The 16769-nt window shown below is 34.3% G+C and overlaps 1 protein-coding gene across 1 annotated transcript in view; it reads left to right on the top strand.

Annotated features, from left to right (window-relative positions):
- Positions 1–15642, top strand: part of LOC149577946 (coiled-coil protein) — a 238474-nt gene extending 222832 nt beyond the window's left edge. Inside the window, exons 25-26 of the mRNA XM_089826739.1 lie at positions 15016–15066; positions 15228–15642. Of these exons, the coding sequence (XP_089682865.1) occupies positions 15016–15066; positions 15228–15347 (171 nt within the window). The 3' untranslated portion in view covers positions 15348–15642. The remainder of the gene's footprint in view (positions 1–15015; positions 15067–15227) is intronic.
- Positions 15643–16769: the final 1127 nt, after the last annotated feature.

Genomic DNA, 16769 nt, shown 5'->3' with positions numbered 1-16769 from the left:
AGACTCTAGCATGTATCACTTGAATCTTCAGATATCAGTTACACAAAGGAGACAGCTGTTGCTTTGAACCATATTTTTGCTAATATAAATAAATCAGTATTATAACTTACTGAAATATTTGTTCATTCCATATCTTTACTTTCCAATCTTCTATCATCATTACTTGTATTCAATGCTATAATATAATGAAACCCAACCGTTTAGAGAAAGAGATTCAAATGATATCAGCTGCCACAGATAATACCATTAAGATGATTAGATATGCAATAATGCCAAGGGGCCACTTCAGCCTGTGAAGAAGTCTCTTGGTTAAGTATTACACCCGCTGACTGTATTATGTTAAATTAGTCAATATTTGTGTTTTCTTTATTGGCGTTCCGTTTCTTTTAGATATTGCCTTGTCTCTATCCAATCTGCAAGTGATAATGAAGTATGTAATCGATTATAGATGTTAACTCCTTCCATTGATGATATATTCCATTCGAGACTAGGGACTGTTCTTATGATGGAGTTTATGAATAACTATTCTGAACCCCAGCTCTTGATTGCCATGATTACTCTTAGACTATTCCAGATACCAAATTGATGTTCTTGGTCTTTTTTTCTTATTGGCTGTAGGTGTAATTGATTATCTTTGTGCACAATAGTCACTGGCTGTGATGATCATTGTTCATATAAACATCTCCATTTAAGTCAATCCCTAGTGGCTGATCTACGTTGGGTTTCTCCTATGTTGCGTACAATGAATGACAATCATTCATTTTATTTGATCACTTGATCAATTATGTTTTCCACTTTCATGGGTTCGCTGATTGATCCTTAGTAATATCCATCTTTTTACAGTCATTTGTTTGTACAAAGTGTAAGTATGCTTGTGTAGAATAATCTTTTCAATGGCTCTTGATGGTGAATGGTTCTCCTAATCCATCCCGTGTTTGCTTCCTAATTCTCCTCCGTATTTGTTCGTATTTGATATTGGCTCTCTTATATATCTCTTACATTGAATAGTTGTGTCTATATATATCATTCATATCTATAGCTTATATTATTTTAAATGATATACCATGCTTAGTTCTTACTTATTTATATTAATCTTTATATCATATTATGATATTAATAATAAATGATGATATAATCTTAACTCATAAATATTATATTAGTTTTCTTTCTTATTATATTTATTATATATTTAATAAAAATATATATGATAAATTTATTGTTCCTTATTTAATTTAATAAATGTGATTATTATTATATTTTGTTATTTTATTAGTGTTAATTATCGGATAAGTTTAAATATTTTATTATATTTTAATTTAAACTTATCCAATTATTGATATCATTTAATTGTTATTTATTATTAATCATTTGTATAATTATTATTATTTAGTATTTAATTTATAGTTTAATATTATGATATATTTATTAAATTCTCTTTGGAAGAGGGGATATTACACAAAATTATTGTTGAATCTTTGTCTAATGATTCAAAATCATTTCTAACTACTAGAAAAGGACTTTTTATTCATTTACATGCAACAAAAAAAGAATAAAATGTTTTACAAAACATAGAAACAAACTAAGCAAACCTAATTGGGAATGTGATTTTTCTCTAAAACCTCGTTGAAATCTGCCTTAAATCTACTCAAATCCACCTCCAATATTTTGCAATCACCTATCAAGGAAGGGTATCGAAACCCAACAAACTCCTTCAATCTCAAATTGAACAGCTCCAAACAAGAAAATAACAACAGAAGTGTCATTTTTTTGCATTTTAATGCAAGTACAAATTTGCGGGTGAGTTGTTTTTTGAAAAACTCGACAATGAATTGGTGAGTTTTCTCGGAAAACCCTGTGACTTTGACTTGTGAGTTTTTCTCTAGTTTATTTGTCAAGCTGAAGAACTTGGCAATTAAGGAACAAGTCTTGCAACTATGGGTAGAATAGATCCTACATAAGACATGTTTGTTGAAATTAGGGATATATTCGACACAATCCCACCAAATGCCATCAAGGATCCTCTACTTAATATATATTTTTCCCCCTTGATGTTGGATTGCCTCCATATAAACATATTTTGGGTTATAGCCATTTTATAAATTTCTCTTGAACCTTAGAAGTCATCTCAAGACAATTGTCTTGAAGGCAAAATGGTACTTAGCATTCTACACAAAAAGAAAAATTAAAGAAAATAAAAAAGCAAAGAAGAAAACATATATAATAAGATAAGATGAGAAAAATTTATTAATGTCCAACAAGAGACCAACAAGGGTCTAAGGGACTAAAAGTTTACAAACAAGGGAAACCACCCACAACAAGGAAACTAAAAGGTGCCCACGAAAGAACAAAGCAACAACGAACAAAGAAAGACACCAAGGAAAGGACTAGGGGTCCTTCCTTGGCCAGAAGAAGTCTAGTAGCGAAGGTCAGGGAACATGGCAACCAAGGGTCTGAATCATCTCTAAATACTGTCGGATGAGATGTGTTGTTGTTTGGTGAGTCAAAAGCAGGGTCTCATTGATTTGATCTTGCTGGGAGCAGGAGTGCAGAATTGTCGCTTCATGGCCCTAGTGGGGAACATGGGCGCATAAAAGTTGGTGATATGCTGATCTAAAGCTTGGTGTTGAGGAAAAAGGAAATGCAAAATATGGTCTTGAAGTTGAGTAGCCTTTCGGAGATAGAGTGCCAGGCAATGTTGGTCAATGTAACTGAAAAAAAAAGTTGATAAGGACCTGCAATCTCGAAAAAGATAGTAAAACCTCCCTTTGATCTCATAGTAGATGGGACAATGAAAATTTTAGCGAGTCTCCATTTTTGTCTCTGCTAAGGTACATGAATGGCAAATATGGTCCTCTTTGTTAATGTGATGGCCAGTGTGGCATCTAGGCTAGTGGGATCCAACTTTGAAGGATCCAAGAGAGATATGAAGGGCATGACACCAATGCAATTTCAAATATGTAGGACGTATGATAATCCCATCACGGAGATCTAAGAAGTGCTCTGCATAAAAGGCCATCTATGTATGCAACCCTCTTAGAGGGTTGATCCAAGTTGTCCTTATGTACTGTCTATAATTATCGAATCTCACATGCTCGTTCAACTACTGATGAGAGGAGAGGAGGTGAGCGGGAGCATCTAAAGAAAACTAATAGGGAGGGAGACGATCAATCTCGATCGCGATCGAACCCAGTAGAGTAGTGGCTTGAGCATACTAGCAGTGGGCCCTAGTGGCCAAATCAGAACTAGCCACAATGACTGAAGAGCAATAAGCCAGGTAGAAAAGTCCTAGAGACAATGAAGAAACCAAATCAAATTGAAAATGACTGCAAGTCTGAAGGGGTGAGCCCCAAACTCTGCCAAAATAACACTATGAGGAGTGGAATAGTGAGATTTAATGATATGCCCGAGGAAAAGCGTTTGAACCCATTCAACCAAGGACCAGTTGAAATCCAAGAGGGAGGGGCCCTAAACCATTGAATCATATAAGACTTTGGGTCTAACCAAAGAGTCCAAGAGGAACAATTTGGAGGAAGTTTCCTGAAAATGGTGTCTAAAGCACTTTCCCTCTAACATGGCAAGGGAGACCAACCCTTTATTAATCCTAGGCTGAACAGTGGGTCTCAAGTTGAAGCGGGGTCAAGAGAACTTCACCCTAAGGTAAGTATATGAAGAAACGATCTCTATCTCAAGCAATTGAAGACCATAACCCTAGTCCTACTCAAGTTCACAATGAATTGACGCTGGTCACAAAACGAGGCCAGCATATCAAGAGGCCTCTAAAGCTCCTCTGAAGAAGAGGCTAGAAGAATCACATCGTCAAGTAAGAGGGGAATAGAGATCATGACTTGGTGTAAGTAGCAGCCATCATCGGGGAGCGAGGAATCTTGGAGGAAAGCCTCAAGCTCATCAATATAAATGCCAAACAAAGTGGGGGGGAGAGGGAAGCCATGCTTCACCCCAATGGTGCTTTGTATCGGGTCCGAAAAACCCTTGGGACTCCTAAATCTACCCACAACAATTGTATAACCTCATAATCATCGTTAGTAGAGTCTCTAAAACACCTATGTGTCCGAGTCTCTAGTAAAGTGCCACCTGTGGAAGACGATTTTGTTAAACAACTATTATAGTGAAACATAAATAGAAAAATAAATCTTAATGTTTCACTCACAATAGCAAAAATTGTTTGGGGATTCTTCGAGAAAAAAAAAAGATTCCCAAAAAATTGTAGAAAAAGAGAAACTATTTTAAAAAAATTAAGGTTATTCCATAGAATAGAGATATAGAGAGCAAATAAAATAAAATTTAAATGTAATATCCCACTAGTATATTTTTTCTAGTTCTTACCAAAAAACTTTAAACAAATAATTTGCACGTGATTGATTTCAATTTATCTTGCATGTTATAGTGAGAATTATTAACCATCAAAACTGAAAATCGAGATTCTGAAATGAGATATAAATATTGTTGTTAAATCTTCAGTAAGGCAACAAGAAAAATTCAATCGCAGCCACAAAACTTACATACAGATTAGATAATCAGAAATATGAATTTGAAGCACAAAGTGAGACACACAAGTTGTAACTCCAACTGTGTCCAAGCTCGAGGGTTTCCCTCATCAAACTTGCTGAAAGGCAGAGCTCCCCAAAGCTCCATGAGAAACCAAGTATAATGAGATTGACCCTATCAATGTTCTATTAAAAGGATAGCCTTGCGACTCTTTGTTTTCCCTTTTGCCTATCTTTTCATATTCTTTTTTCATCTCTTTATTTTCCCTTTATAAATTAAAATAACTTTATTAATTTTTCATTAGGCTCTAGAAAAGCCATTTCAATACTTCATTAAATAATAAGACTAAGTTGTCATTTGATTTTATATAATTTGACAACTTAAAATATAATTATTTAATTCACTTATAATGTCCCAAAAAGGGGCAATTAGTCAAAAGAAGACAAGTAAACAATTGATAATAAGCAATTATCAATATTGGCAACAATAAACATACATATCCATTAATTATGGAAAGGTGGAGTTTGATTACATAAACCAATTGGTTGTGAAGAGTTATATGACTCCCACATTCAAGGGGTGCATCCTTTCAATCTACTAGTAACATAAGGAAAATCAATTTCATTCTCACATCGTCATCATCTACTTTTTATTTCCTAGTCATATCCGTTGTGGATTTTTCTCTTATTAAGCATTATCCTTTGGCTTTTGGGACACTACTATTATTGCATGAATATATGATCATATCAGTATGAAAATATAGAGGTTGATATAATCTCAAAACTCACTCCGTATCAGACTATCATTCAACAAACACAATTATTCTCCATAAGTGATAACACTAGAATTTATCTATTACCACCAATTCATTGAGAGACATTCAAAAATTAAGTATTATGCATTCACAAGAAAAGAGATTGTAATCTATAAGAACAAAATATTCAAGTTAATTTTCTGTTAATTCCAAGATATTCCAATAGGGGACATTATAGTGGTATCAGAGCATGATTTTACCATCCAACAAGGTAAAAGATAAATATGGAATCATCGAATAAGAGAGGAGGACTAAAGTAATACCTATCATGTAACTATCAGAGAAAGAATATCATCATTCATCTAAGGTTTAGCAAGTTTTAATTCCAGAAAAAGAGGATGCATATTACTGCGGCAATATATATTCAGAGCAATATTGAAGTATGAGAGCATAAAGAACATATTGACATCATTTAAGGAAGATATGTGATAAAATAAGTATGAGTTATGGTAAAGATTTAATGAGGGCATTTGTGAAGAATGTTGAGATTCCTAAAGGGAATCCAGAGACCCATGATATTTTTCTTGTATTGAGCCTTTTTGAATGTCAGTCATAGAGGGCATTCATGTTGAATGTCCACCATAGAGGGAATTTTTTAATATGGGCCACAGAGGGCATTCTTGGTGAATATCAGCCATAGAGAATGTTCTTAGTGAACATCGCCATGCTTGGTAGAGGGCGCTCTTAGTGAGTGTCATCATTATTTGCGGTGTTCTTAGTGAGTGTCGCCATTATTGGCAGAGGGTGTTCTTAGTGAGCATGACCATGTTAATAGGGTAACTTTGATGTCATGGACAATATTGCCACATGAATGAGCTTTCACTTTACTAGAAGAGCTTGAATACTTGACATCACACACATTGCAAATCCAAATATAAATTCTACAACCTAAAATCTTTGATACCATTTTAACATATTTCTGCAAGGGAGAATTTTGGTATATTTTAAAGTAGGATTGGCCATCGAATGAGAAGTAGATCCCACTGGAATCTGTATCATAAGGCATGTGAAGAACAACACATTCAACTCTAGTGGAAAATTAAAAAATCCAATTCATTTTAAAATAACTAATTAATCTATTATACCATTTTAACATATTTCCAAAGGGAAGAGTTCTGATATATTTTAAAATGGGATCAGCAATGGAGTCCCTATCATATTAAGTATGAGAAACAACACTTTTAAGACAAATGGAAAAATATAGAACCTAGCTCATTTAAAAATTTAAACTTATGCTATATATCCATAGAAGAATGAGAACAAAACAAGAATTTCATAAAACAAAAGAGTTCATTTGTAAAACAATTTTGTTGGGAAAAAAAAATTACCTCTTTCACAATGACCTATCTCTACGATTCCCTTAGTAGTGAATGGGGTTTGTAACATGTACGAATAGCAAGCCAACTACTTTGAAACCTCGAATGATCAGTTTTCAACCCTATTCATATGATTGCAAGCAAGATGAGAGCTCAACAAAAATGAATGGGTTTTGTGTTTCCTATTCACAACAAGGTAGACTAGTTGTTTTAGTCGCAATTGCGGTACATTTTAGGGCTCGTGATTTTCTCCTTTGCATCCATGTCAAGGTCAAATGTTTAAAACAGTTGAAGAGCAAAAAAATGTTTAATATAAAAGGTGAAAGGTTAATGAGTTTGTTATGGATTCTTTATGGTTTGAAGTTGGTTCGTTGGCAATATGTGCTATGTTGAAAAAGAGTGTTAAAATCCTCAAACATCTTAATTGCTGCATTCTTTCTTTCACCCATTATATCTTGTAGTGTAACCTTCATCTATTTTCCCTGCTTAATTATTCTACTGATTATCTCCATGACTAAAACAAGCGCAAGAGTGTTGATCGCTCATGTTATATGTATGATCAATATAATGTTTTCCCAACTTCCAACAGGAAGGCATGAAATTGCTTTGATACCACTGTAAGGACCCCTGAAAATTCTCACTTATGATAATTGACAGGCATTCGTTGTTTTGCAATCTTGAACCCATACATAGGCATTTCATCGAACACTTGTAAGCCCAAATCAGACTTATATCCTTCAATTTCATGCAAATATAGAACAGACATTAAGACAAACACTTGGCAGATATATCATTCTGAAAAATTGCACCAAACTATTCAAAGACATTTCATCATACAGTTTGCATACAAACTAATTGTTGCAATTATTCACAAGAATTCCTCTTTATTCAGTTGCAGGAATATTTACAATGATGAACTTGCATGAAAATATAATTTTTTTGCAATATCAAAGACCTGGAGATTAATTGCACCAAACTACTCAAAGACATTTCATCATAAAGTTTGCATACAAACTAATTGTTGCAATTATTCACAATATTTCTTCTTTATTCTGTTGCAGGAATATTTACAATGATGAACTTGCTTGGAAATATAACTTTTTTGCAATATCAAAGACCTGGAGATTATGGTAGCTTGCAATTAATACCCCAAAAAATATCATAGGTCTATTCTGAAATAATTGTAAACCTTGGCACCGATACCGATTTCTATTGATGCACAAATGTCCCTCAACATGCCTCTAAATCAATCCATGCCTCTTAACGTTGGCTCACATGGCTGCTTATTTCCTACGGCTGCCTTAATTTTTTTTAATAATGCTGCTATTATAGAATATGTTCTATATTATTAGATGATCTTTTGCCCCTTGCATCAATTCGTAAATTAAACTATGAAGTTAAAAGCTAATTGCTTCATTTGAGAGCACAATCATGGCTTCTAATATAAAGCCATTTCCAGCGCACAATTTCACTAGATATCTCACCGGTTTGGAGTGCCATTAACTGGAGAGATTCACAATTTCTCAAGCCAAATACAGATGTGAACCCTTCCACAACTCTTTGCACAAAATCAACAAAATAACAATGCCATACAATGGTTCAATTTTCTCCTCTATTGGCTTTTTATTATTCACAAGAAATCGATCATGGCTTCTTCAATACACTTCTCATGAATTATAAATTGCTTATCTAATATCTTTTGTTGCACTTGCTTTTGATGTATTTGAAATATAATATTTAATTATATTTCCGTCCATAACTTAGGCCCCAAAATTGAGCTTTTTTATATAACCATTTAATACACTTACCATTACTCTATAATAAGCTTTAGCCTAATTACTAATTAAGGGTAATTTGATAATTGTAAATAAAATAATTGGCTTATTAATTCCTCAAGGTGATCAACTCAAAATCCATATATTCACTGGCTAAGCCAGACACCTAAGTCCCCTACCAAAAATAGCAACTGGCCACAAATTGACTTACTATAATTAGTAATTCCCTCAAATCGAGCCACATGGGAAAAGAAGAGGCAAGATCCTTATCCCAGTACTTGAAGAGAAGTAATGTCACCTCCACCAAGGTAACAACTCAACATTGACTTACTATAAATACTAAGTCCTTGAATGACAACCTCATGAACAATACCAAATTTCAACATTACCTCCAATATGTTGAGGTGCCTGACTAAGGATAGAATCCTAAGTTCCCTGAAATAAATACTTACTATAAATAAGTGTGTGAAACTGATCCAAATGAAGAGCAATCCTGAACTCTTTTTTTGGGAATTGACCTCTAGTTCTATCAACTAGGACCCTCTAACCAACCGACATAGCCTACGAAGGCCATTGGAAAGTTAATCCAAACCACCAACCATGGTGAGCTAAGAAGGAGAAATTACAGTTTACATTGTAATTATTATGGTAAAATAATGAATTTGTTTTTAAACAGAGATCATAAATTAGCTATATATACAAGTATACACAGGAATGTTTCTATAACGAACAAAGTGAGAGAAATAGAAACATTCTAAAGAGAGAAAGAGAAAGTTTCCATATTGAACTAAGGGATAATACAGAAACAGAAGAGGAGTGGTCATTAGAAATAGAAGTAAATCTACGAAAGAGAAATCTTAATGGTCAGTCAACTTCAAAACAAAACAAAATTGCAAGGGAATCCGCTCAGTATGTTTTGCAATATTGGTTTGTGTTAGCATTGACAATGGTAAGACGAGTGTCAGTACCCAGAACGAGCGCCTCAAGACGACAGTACTCCAAGATTGTCATCATTCTTTGCTTCTAGGTGTTGTAGTTCTTTCTATTGAATCGGTGGCTGCCTTCTAAGAGAAGGTTGGTGAGAGATGCCATGACATGTTTTTTATGTGAAAAAATTCTGAATATCTGAAAGGGCACAATCTTCGAGGCAAATTGATGGAAGACGCAAAAAAAGGAAAAGACACCCAAAGGAGAGCTCGGAAAACTGAGAAAGAATCTGAAATTAGATTCCAAATCCTTTGGTTTAAAAATTGAGGCACAAAAAATAATGCATCAAAAAATAGAGACTGGCCCAGTTGAGATCAGCAAAAAGATTTTTAAAATTGCACGGAAAGAGAATTTTGAAAGAAACCCGAGCCATTTTTGAAAAAACAAAAATTGGTTGTTTAACTTAAAATTTTGGAAAACAAAATTGTTCTGGTTGGAAATCAGTGACAGAGGGTTGTAAAAACCCTAGACACCACCCTTTGCAAAAGATGTGCAGAAAAAATAGGTCAAAAATGCCCCCAAAAATAGGACACGATATTGTAGAAAAATGGGCTTACAAAAAAAACATCAAATGCAAGCCAAAAATGCCAAAAGGCCAGTTTTCCAGAGGAAGCTGGTTCGCAAGTAGGGGAAAGACAAGTGGCACATGAGATGCAGAATAAAAAATGTACAGAAATTGTAGGCAGATTTTTTAAAATACCCCTACAAACAAATTTTGAACACACCCAGGCAAACGATGTTGAAAATCTTATGAGTCTAAAAATTACATGAAGAATTTAAAGATTTTCAAAACCTATTTCTAAAGAAAACCCAGAAAATTTCAATAATGAATTTTTTTAATTTTTTTCAAAAAAATAGCTCAGATACCATATTATGATAAAATAATGAATATGTTTTAAAACAAAGATCATAAATGATCTATATGTACAAGTATACATAAGAATGTTTCTATAACAAACATAGAGAGATAAATAGAAACATTCTAAAGAGAGAAAGAGAAAGTTTCCATATTGAATAGAGAGAAAAGAGGAGTGATCATTAGAAATAGAATTAAATCTACGAAAGAGAGAGAGAAATAGAGAGATTTAACTCTAATATTAGTCTCATTGTATCTTGTCCTAGAGAAGTTATCTTTGGTCTGCAAGTCCATTATAACCTGTCCTAGGGGAGTGTGCCTTGGCCTGCAAATCTGTTCAGTGAGCAGCCAGCTTCATTGGCAATGAGCCTAAAACAATCTTCATAAAAATCACCATCATTTTTTCTTCGCATTTTTCCGTGTAAATAACTTGGTGTTCATGTGATGTGTGTTTTGATTTTACTCTTTACTTCTGCACATCTGATTTAATGGTTTAAAAGTTTATAAATGGTTATGTTTTAGTTGATGCTGATTCCCCTACATCCCCTCTTAGCATCTGAGCATTTTCAAAAGGTTTACTTGGTTCATCACGGATGAACCCATAGGGAAAAAGTACAACCTTTTTTTTACCTCTTGTTGGTTTGCACTTTGCACCAAGGTCAAAATTGATAGTAGATCTTTTCCAACAATCATTAACATGGTTAAAATGAGTAATTGAAAGAGATCAAGGAAAAATGGAAAACAAAATGTATTTTTTGCTAGTACTTTGAAAACGTTATTTTTCAAATCATTGAACTTTTCTCAATTTAAACTTGAGTAATAAATAAATAGCTAGGCTTGTAAATGCCATTTCATCCCTATTTGAATACCATGCTGCTATGATTTTAACACCCTCTTTGTCAAAATCAACATATGCTACTAGGTTCATTTTATTTCCTTGCTAAATTGGATGGGTTAAGTTTGGGTTAGTGTATGGAGACAAGATGGGCTTGATTTCACTAAGGGTCATGCTCGAGAACCTTAGGTTCCTTGTGGAGGGTTTAGAAATTACTAGGTGGATGTTCTTGAGATTTGAGCATGGCCACCTATATGCAAAAAAATGTGCTATAACAATAAAATCCTACTAAACAACTTAGATTCTATTCAATATGCACACCCAATGAAGATTACAAAAATAAATAAGCAAAATGCAAATTTTACCTTATTCTTATTACTTGTAGGTTGTCTCCATTGTCCTCCTAACTTGAAGTACTCGATTGTTGAGCTCTCAAAACGTTTGCAAATTTGCTCCTTCAAGATGTTATCAAAGGTTTAGAGATTTTGTGATTCAATACCAAACTAGAATGATTCCTAGAATGCTCAATATGCAAGGTGTATGATGTAAGATAGTTGATATATGATAGTGACTAATTTGATAATGTTAATGATGAAAATAATAGATTTGAATGGCTTCTGAAATGCTCACAATTGCTTTAGGATGCTAAAATGCTCTAGGATTGTTTTTATGATGCTCTAGAATGCTAGAATGCCCAATGCTCAAGATTGCTAATTAGCTTGACAAAGAGGAGTGATGCTCCTTTAATTGTTTTTCGGAGACCTCAAACCTAGGTGGCAAGATCCAATGTTGAATTAAAGTTGGAAAAATCAATGGTTGAAATTGACTTTGTTGGAGAGGTTGAGAGAAATGTGGATATAGGTGGAATGTAAGACAGAGGATAGGAAGGATGTTCCTTGCACATTGACAAGAATGAGTTTGAAGTGGAAGGGAAAGGCACATGTCAAGTGTCTCATAAGGACCATTGAGAATATGTTGGATAGACTCGTTTCTCATGGGGACGCTTTGGTCAAGTGTCCCATGACTCACCTTTGACCATATGAGGTAAGCCCCTAAATGATCCGCGAGTTGGCAATGGACTAAGTCTCTAGAGGACATGTAGTCATGGGACTAAGTCTCATAAGGCCACATATCCCTCCTTAATCCCTTAGAAATGGGACTCATGGGTGAGGGAAAATAGCGTTATTTAATAATTAAATTTAATTATTTACTTTAGCTAAGGTGATGTGTCAAGTGACTTGGACAAGTGAGGTGGAAGATAAGGACTAAGTCATGAAGTGAGTGTCATTAAGTAATTAAATAAATCACTTACAAGGATTAATTAGACGACTTAGGATAAAAGAAATAGACTAGGTGAATTTACTAAATAAATAAAATAATTTATTTAGCAAATAGAGGAAATAACTATTAAGTAAATAATAATTTTTTGATTGATTTATCAAGTCAGATTTTAGTGTATACACCACCATTTCCTAAGAAACGATGCATAACACCTACTTGAAATTTACTAGCACTTGGGCATCTGAAGCACCATAGATTCCATGTGGAGGGTTGAACATGTTCTCCATCTTTCTAAGCAGATCTCGACATTCCTTGCTGGTTGATCACAAATAAAATATAGTAAAGACATTGGTTATGGCATTTCATTCTGTAGATTCCAGCAACAGTTCCAATTGTTGGCAAAATGTTAAGCACTTCGTGACAAGGGCTTAACTGCCTCTTGTGTACTATAAGTTGAGTGGTTGTATTGGGCATGAGTAGATTGGTCTTTTGGTGCAACGACAACCCCACTCCAACAAGTAGTATCAGAGCTTGGTCATAGGTTCGAATCATCAAACCCTTGGGTAATGCTAAGGGGGAGATTGTTGGCAAAATGTTTAGCCCTCCCCTTGGGATTCATGACAAGGACCTAACCGCCTCTTGTGTACTATAAGTTGAGTGGTTGTATTGGGCATTGGTAGATTGGTCTTTTGATGCCACGACAACCCCACAACACAACATTCAACATGGATTGTTTATTTCCTTGTTAGGTGGCATAACATATGCTTGATTCTCAATTTCATTTATAGTGGCACAGCATCATCTCCTAGCTAAAGCCTACCATTATTGCCTAATTTCTTATTGCGAAGACCATTATCTTTCAACATCTATTCATTTATCTGCTGGGGTTGACCACTGACGCCGACATCTCCCTGACACCTAATAAAGGATGATTTCAGAACCAATATTCCAATCGACACTAAATTGATTGAAGGCTGGCTGATGGCTACCTTTGAAATCAAATGTGGAATTGTGGGCTGCAGAAGACTCTTGCCCTTGTAGCATTCATGACATAAGGAAAGACAAGAATATGTGAAAGGAAAAAGAACTGTGAGCAGAGACGTTGAGGAGTGTAGTCGAGAATGGATCTAGCACAATATTCCTCATTAGCTGAAGATAGAAGACAAGAAAATGTAAGGTGTACTGATGTATAACGCTGCAAGTGTGTGCGACGATGTTTTGTCCTGTTCATTTGATCTTAATCTTGCTGATTGTGGTAATTGACTCTGAGGAAATTTAATAGAATATTATAAGTAGAATGTAAATCCCCTGTTGCTGGGCTAGCTGCCTGTAAGGAAAGTACCTTATCTGAATTTTGATTAATAAAGATCATCAGAAGGCTGTTATTGCTTCTACAATGTGTGTTTGATCCGGTATGAATTCTTGCCATGTCTGATTACATCAGTGGCTGTGAGTGTGTTTCTGTGTGGCTGCTAGGTTTAGCTTTCCTTCACTGGGTTCCTCATCCTGGTCTGCATCAAGTGTGGTGGTAACATGCTGCTCTAGGGAGCAAGTCTCCATTTCAAACACTGTGGGTACAACTTCTCGACTATGGGAAAAAATGAGGAAGCAGTAGAAGACAATACTAACAGGCTAATGGAACTTCATTGTACTGTAACAATGATCTGTAAGGTAATGCATAGAAGTTCGTTCCACCTTTCTCTTGTCCCTCACCCATCCATTGAAAAAATATTAGGGTGATAATGTAAAAGAGGTTCATCTTTCAATTTAGTTTAAAAAGGGAGTCCCTTCTAATGAGAAGAGATAATGACAGATTTCAAAAGTAAGAGGATAATAAAGTTCTGTGTCCCCATATGTTTGACTTTTGACATTCTTCTTCACAGTAATTAATATAATCACACAAAATGTTGCAGCTTCCACAATTCAAAGTACAATTAGCTCTGCAAATATGGTACTCTATCAAGAGCAGCATAGCTTATGAAGATAGTGAAAAAATACAGTGTACTGCAACTGATTTTTATGTATTCTTGGAATCACCTACACAAGTGGAGGTTGTCATGATTTTAATGAGGTTTCCCAAATAGCTCTTGCTTAGAGAGTTTCAACTCTCTCAGTATTGGTCTATAGGTACTGGGAATATTTAGTGTTAGAAATATTCCTCTGATTTACACCACTATATGTGATATACAAACACACACATACAGGGTCAAAGAAAAACTATTAAGAATCAGATATTTTGAGTTTTTAGCAGCCCATTTTTGTAAATACTGGATTCATATTTGAATATCTAGAACTTGCCTTGCAAATTGATGTTTAGAATCTTAGATACTTGGACTTCTGAAGGTTCAATCAAGCACATCCAGTTAATAGAATCAAGTCAAGTCATATTTCCAGTTTTGTTCTGCTTATGGTTTTCTTCAAAACAACAACTGTTTGTTTTGTTTCTTTGAAAGTGCACATATCATTGTGTCATAGATGAACGGCGATATGCATGCATTGTTTCAGTGTTTTTGACATATAACCAGGGCTGTGAAGTTTGCTTTTGTGAATGCTTAAGCATTGTTCGTTTAACTTTATAAAAACATTTACAAGATGATAAGCTAGGCTATTTTAGATTTGTCTTATTTGTTATTCTTCTGTTACAGGCATATTACCTTCCTGAGACAGAGTACATACATTGGGCAAGAGCTCATCCAGTAAGTCAGTATATCATGTTTTATAATTTTTTGTGATTATGCAGAGCTAGAAGACAAGATGCTATAGGTAGTAATATTTTGCAATCTGCCTTTCATCAACTTTGGTTTAGATTTACCCTCACATTCATCCTTTCATTGTATTGTTTAATGATGTTTTCCAGGAGTATTCTAAAGCCCAAGTTATAGGTCTCATCAATCTTGTTGCAAGCATGAACAATTGGAAGAGGAAGACAAGAGTGGAGTTGATAGAAAAGATTGAAACAGGGGACTTCTTATTGTAATATTATCTGTCAATAGTTTGCATTTGGCTCACAAATCTGTGGCCAAATCCTTATTGTTTCCTGTACATTTAGGGTGAATATTTGATGAAGATTTACTTCCATGTATAGATGAATTCCTGCACAGTAAGCAGGCAAGGTAATTTTAGGGTACATCCCTGGTGCGGTGTGGTAGAGTTGTAATTTGCCAAAGTTGTAAATGTAAGCGGGAAAGTGAAAAATATTCTTCATGGGAAATAATTTTGAGGTAGATGTGCCTCTTTGTATCATGTCAATGTAGTCACAATTTTTTTTTTTTCCAGTTCTCCATTATGTATTGCTGAGTTTCTTGGTCTTCCGAAAGAAACTGTTGATTCATCTTAAACAATCTTTCCACTCTTTCATTCTTTGTGGTAATTTCCTTTAATGATGAAAATATATATAACTTATTTCTCAGGACATTATATTAGTTAATTATTATTAACTTATGTTAATTCTAGGTTTTATACCAGCATTGGTCAATATGTCAATAGCACCTTTCTACAAACAAATGAAATGTAATAAACATCTTTAAAGTTGGTATGTGAATTGAAACCTATATTTTCATTAATTTGAGCACAGCTTGATTATGAAAAATATACTTTTGTTTGACCCTCAATGTAATTGTCAAGATCACTCTTTGCCAAACACCTAATATGTAGTCAAATTGGTATGCATTGCTCTCTACTGCTGATGAAGAGAAGCACCAATGGTTTGTATTTCCTTGCGAAAGACACCACATACATTCTAATTGTTAGTCCCTGCCTTATATAAGGCAGGGAACTAATGTTTTTGGTTGTCCTCTTTCTATTTTTTTTTCCTTCTAATCATGAGACATATTACAAATTCTGAAAGGTTTGATTTGCAAAATAATTTTCAGATTGTAATTGCTAATTTTTGATTGGTTGGCCAGCAATTTCCTTGGGTTTATTCGATTTATTGGGGAAGCAAAAATGGAAAAAAAATGAGCGGATAGCAGGAAGCATTTATTGTGTGACAGGTGGGGCAAAATAACAGCGGAAAAAGCAAAGATCCTTAATTATTGCATTAAATCATTGGCATCACCGACATATTAGCGTGGAAATGACATGCAAAGACTTGTAAAACAGCCAACGAAATCCACGCTGCCTTGTCTTCCTCTTTAAATATAAATATGCATTTTATATTATTAGTGTTCCCGTTGAACCTCAATCGGAATTCCTATTAATTTCTCCCCTACATAAACATTGGTAACCAATTTGATTTTAAAAATCAACTGCACTTCCTATTTGTATATGGTGATTTTAGAAACAAATTAGTATAATTAAAAAATAGTTGTTTTGAGATGTAACTTTTAGAAAACAAAGGAATATATTACATGTATGTATGTATTTTTTAAAAGCTATTTTTATCTTTTTAAATTTTTTT

Source organism: Cupressus sempervirens, chromosome 1, assembly GCF_028749045.1.
Source record: "Cupressus sempervirens isolate cs-2001-9-10 chromosome 1, ASM2874904v1, whole genome shotgun sequence".
NCBI lineage: Eukaryota > Viridiplantae > Streptophyta > Pinopsida > Cupressales > Cupressaceae > Cupressus > Cupressus sempervirens.
This window is presented reverse-complemented; position numbering and strand designations above follow the sequence as displayed.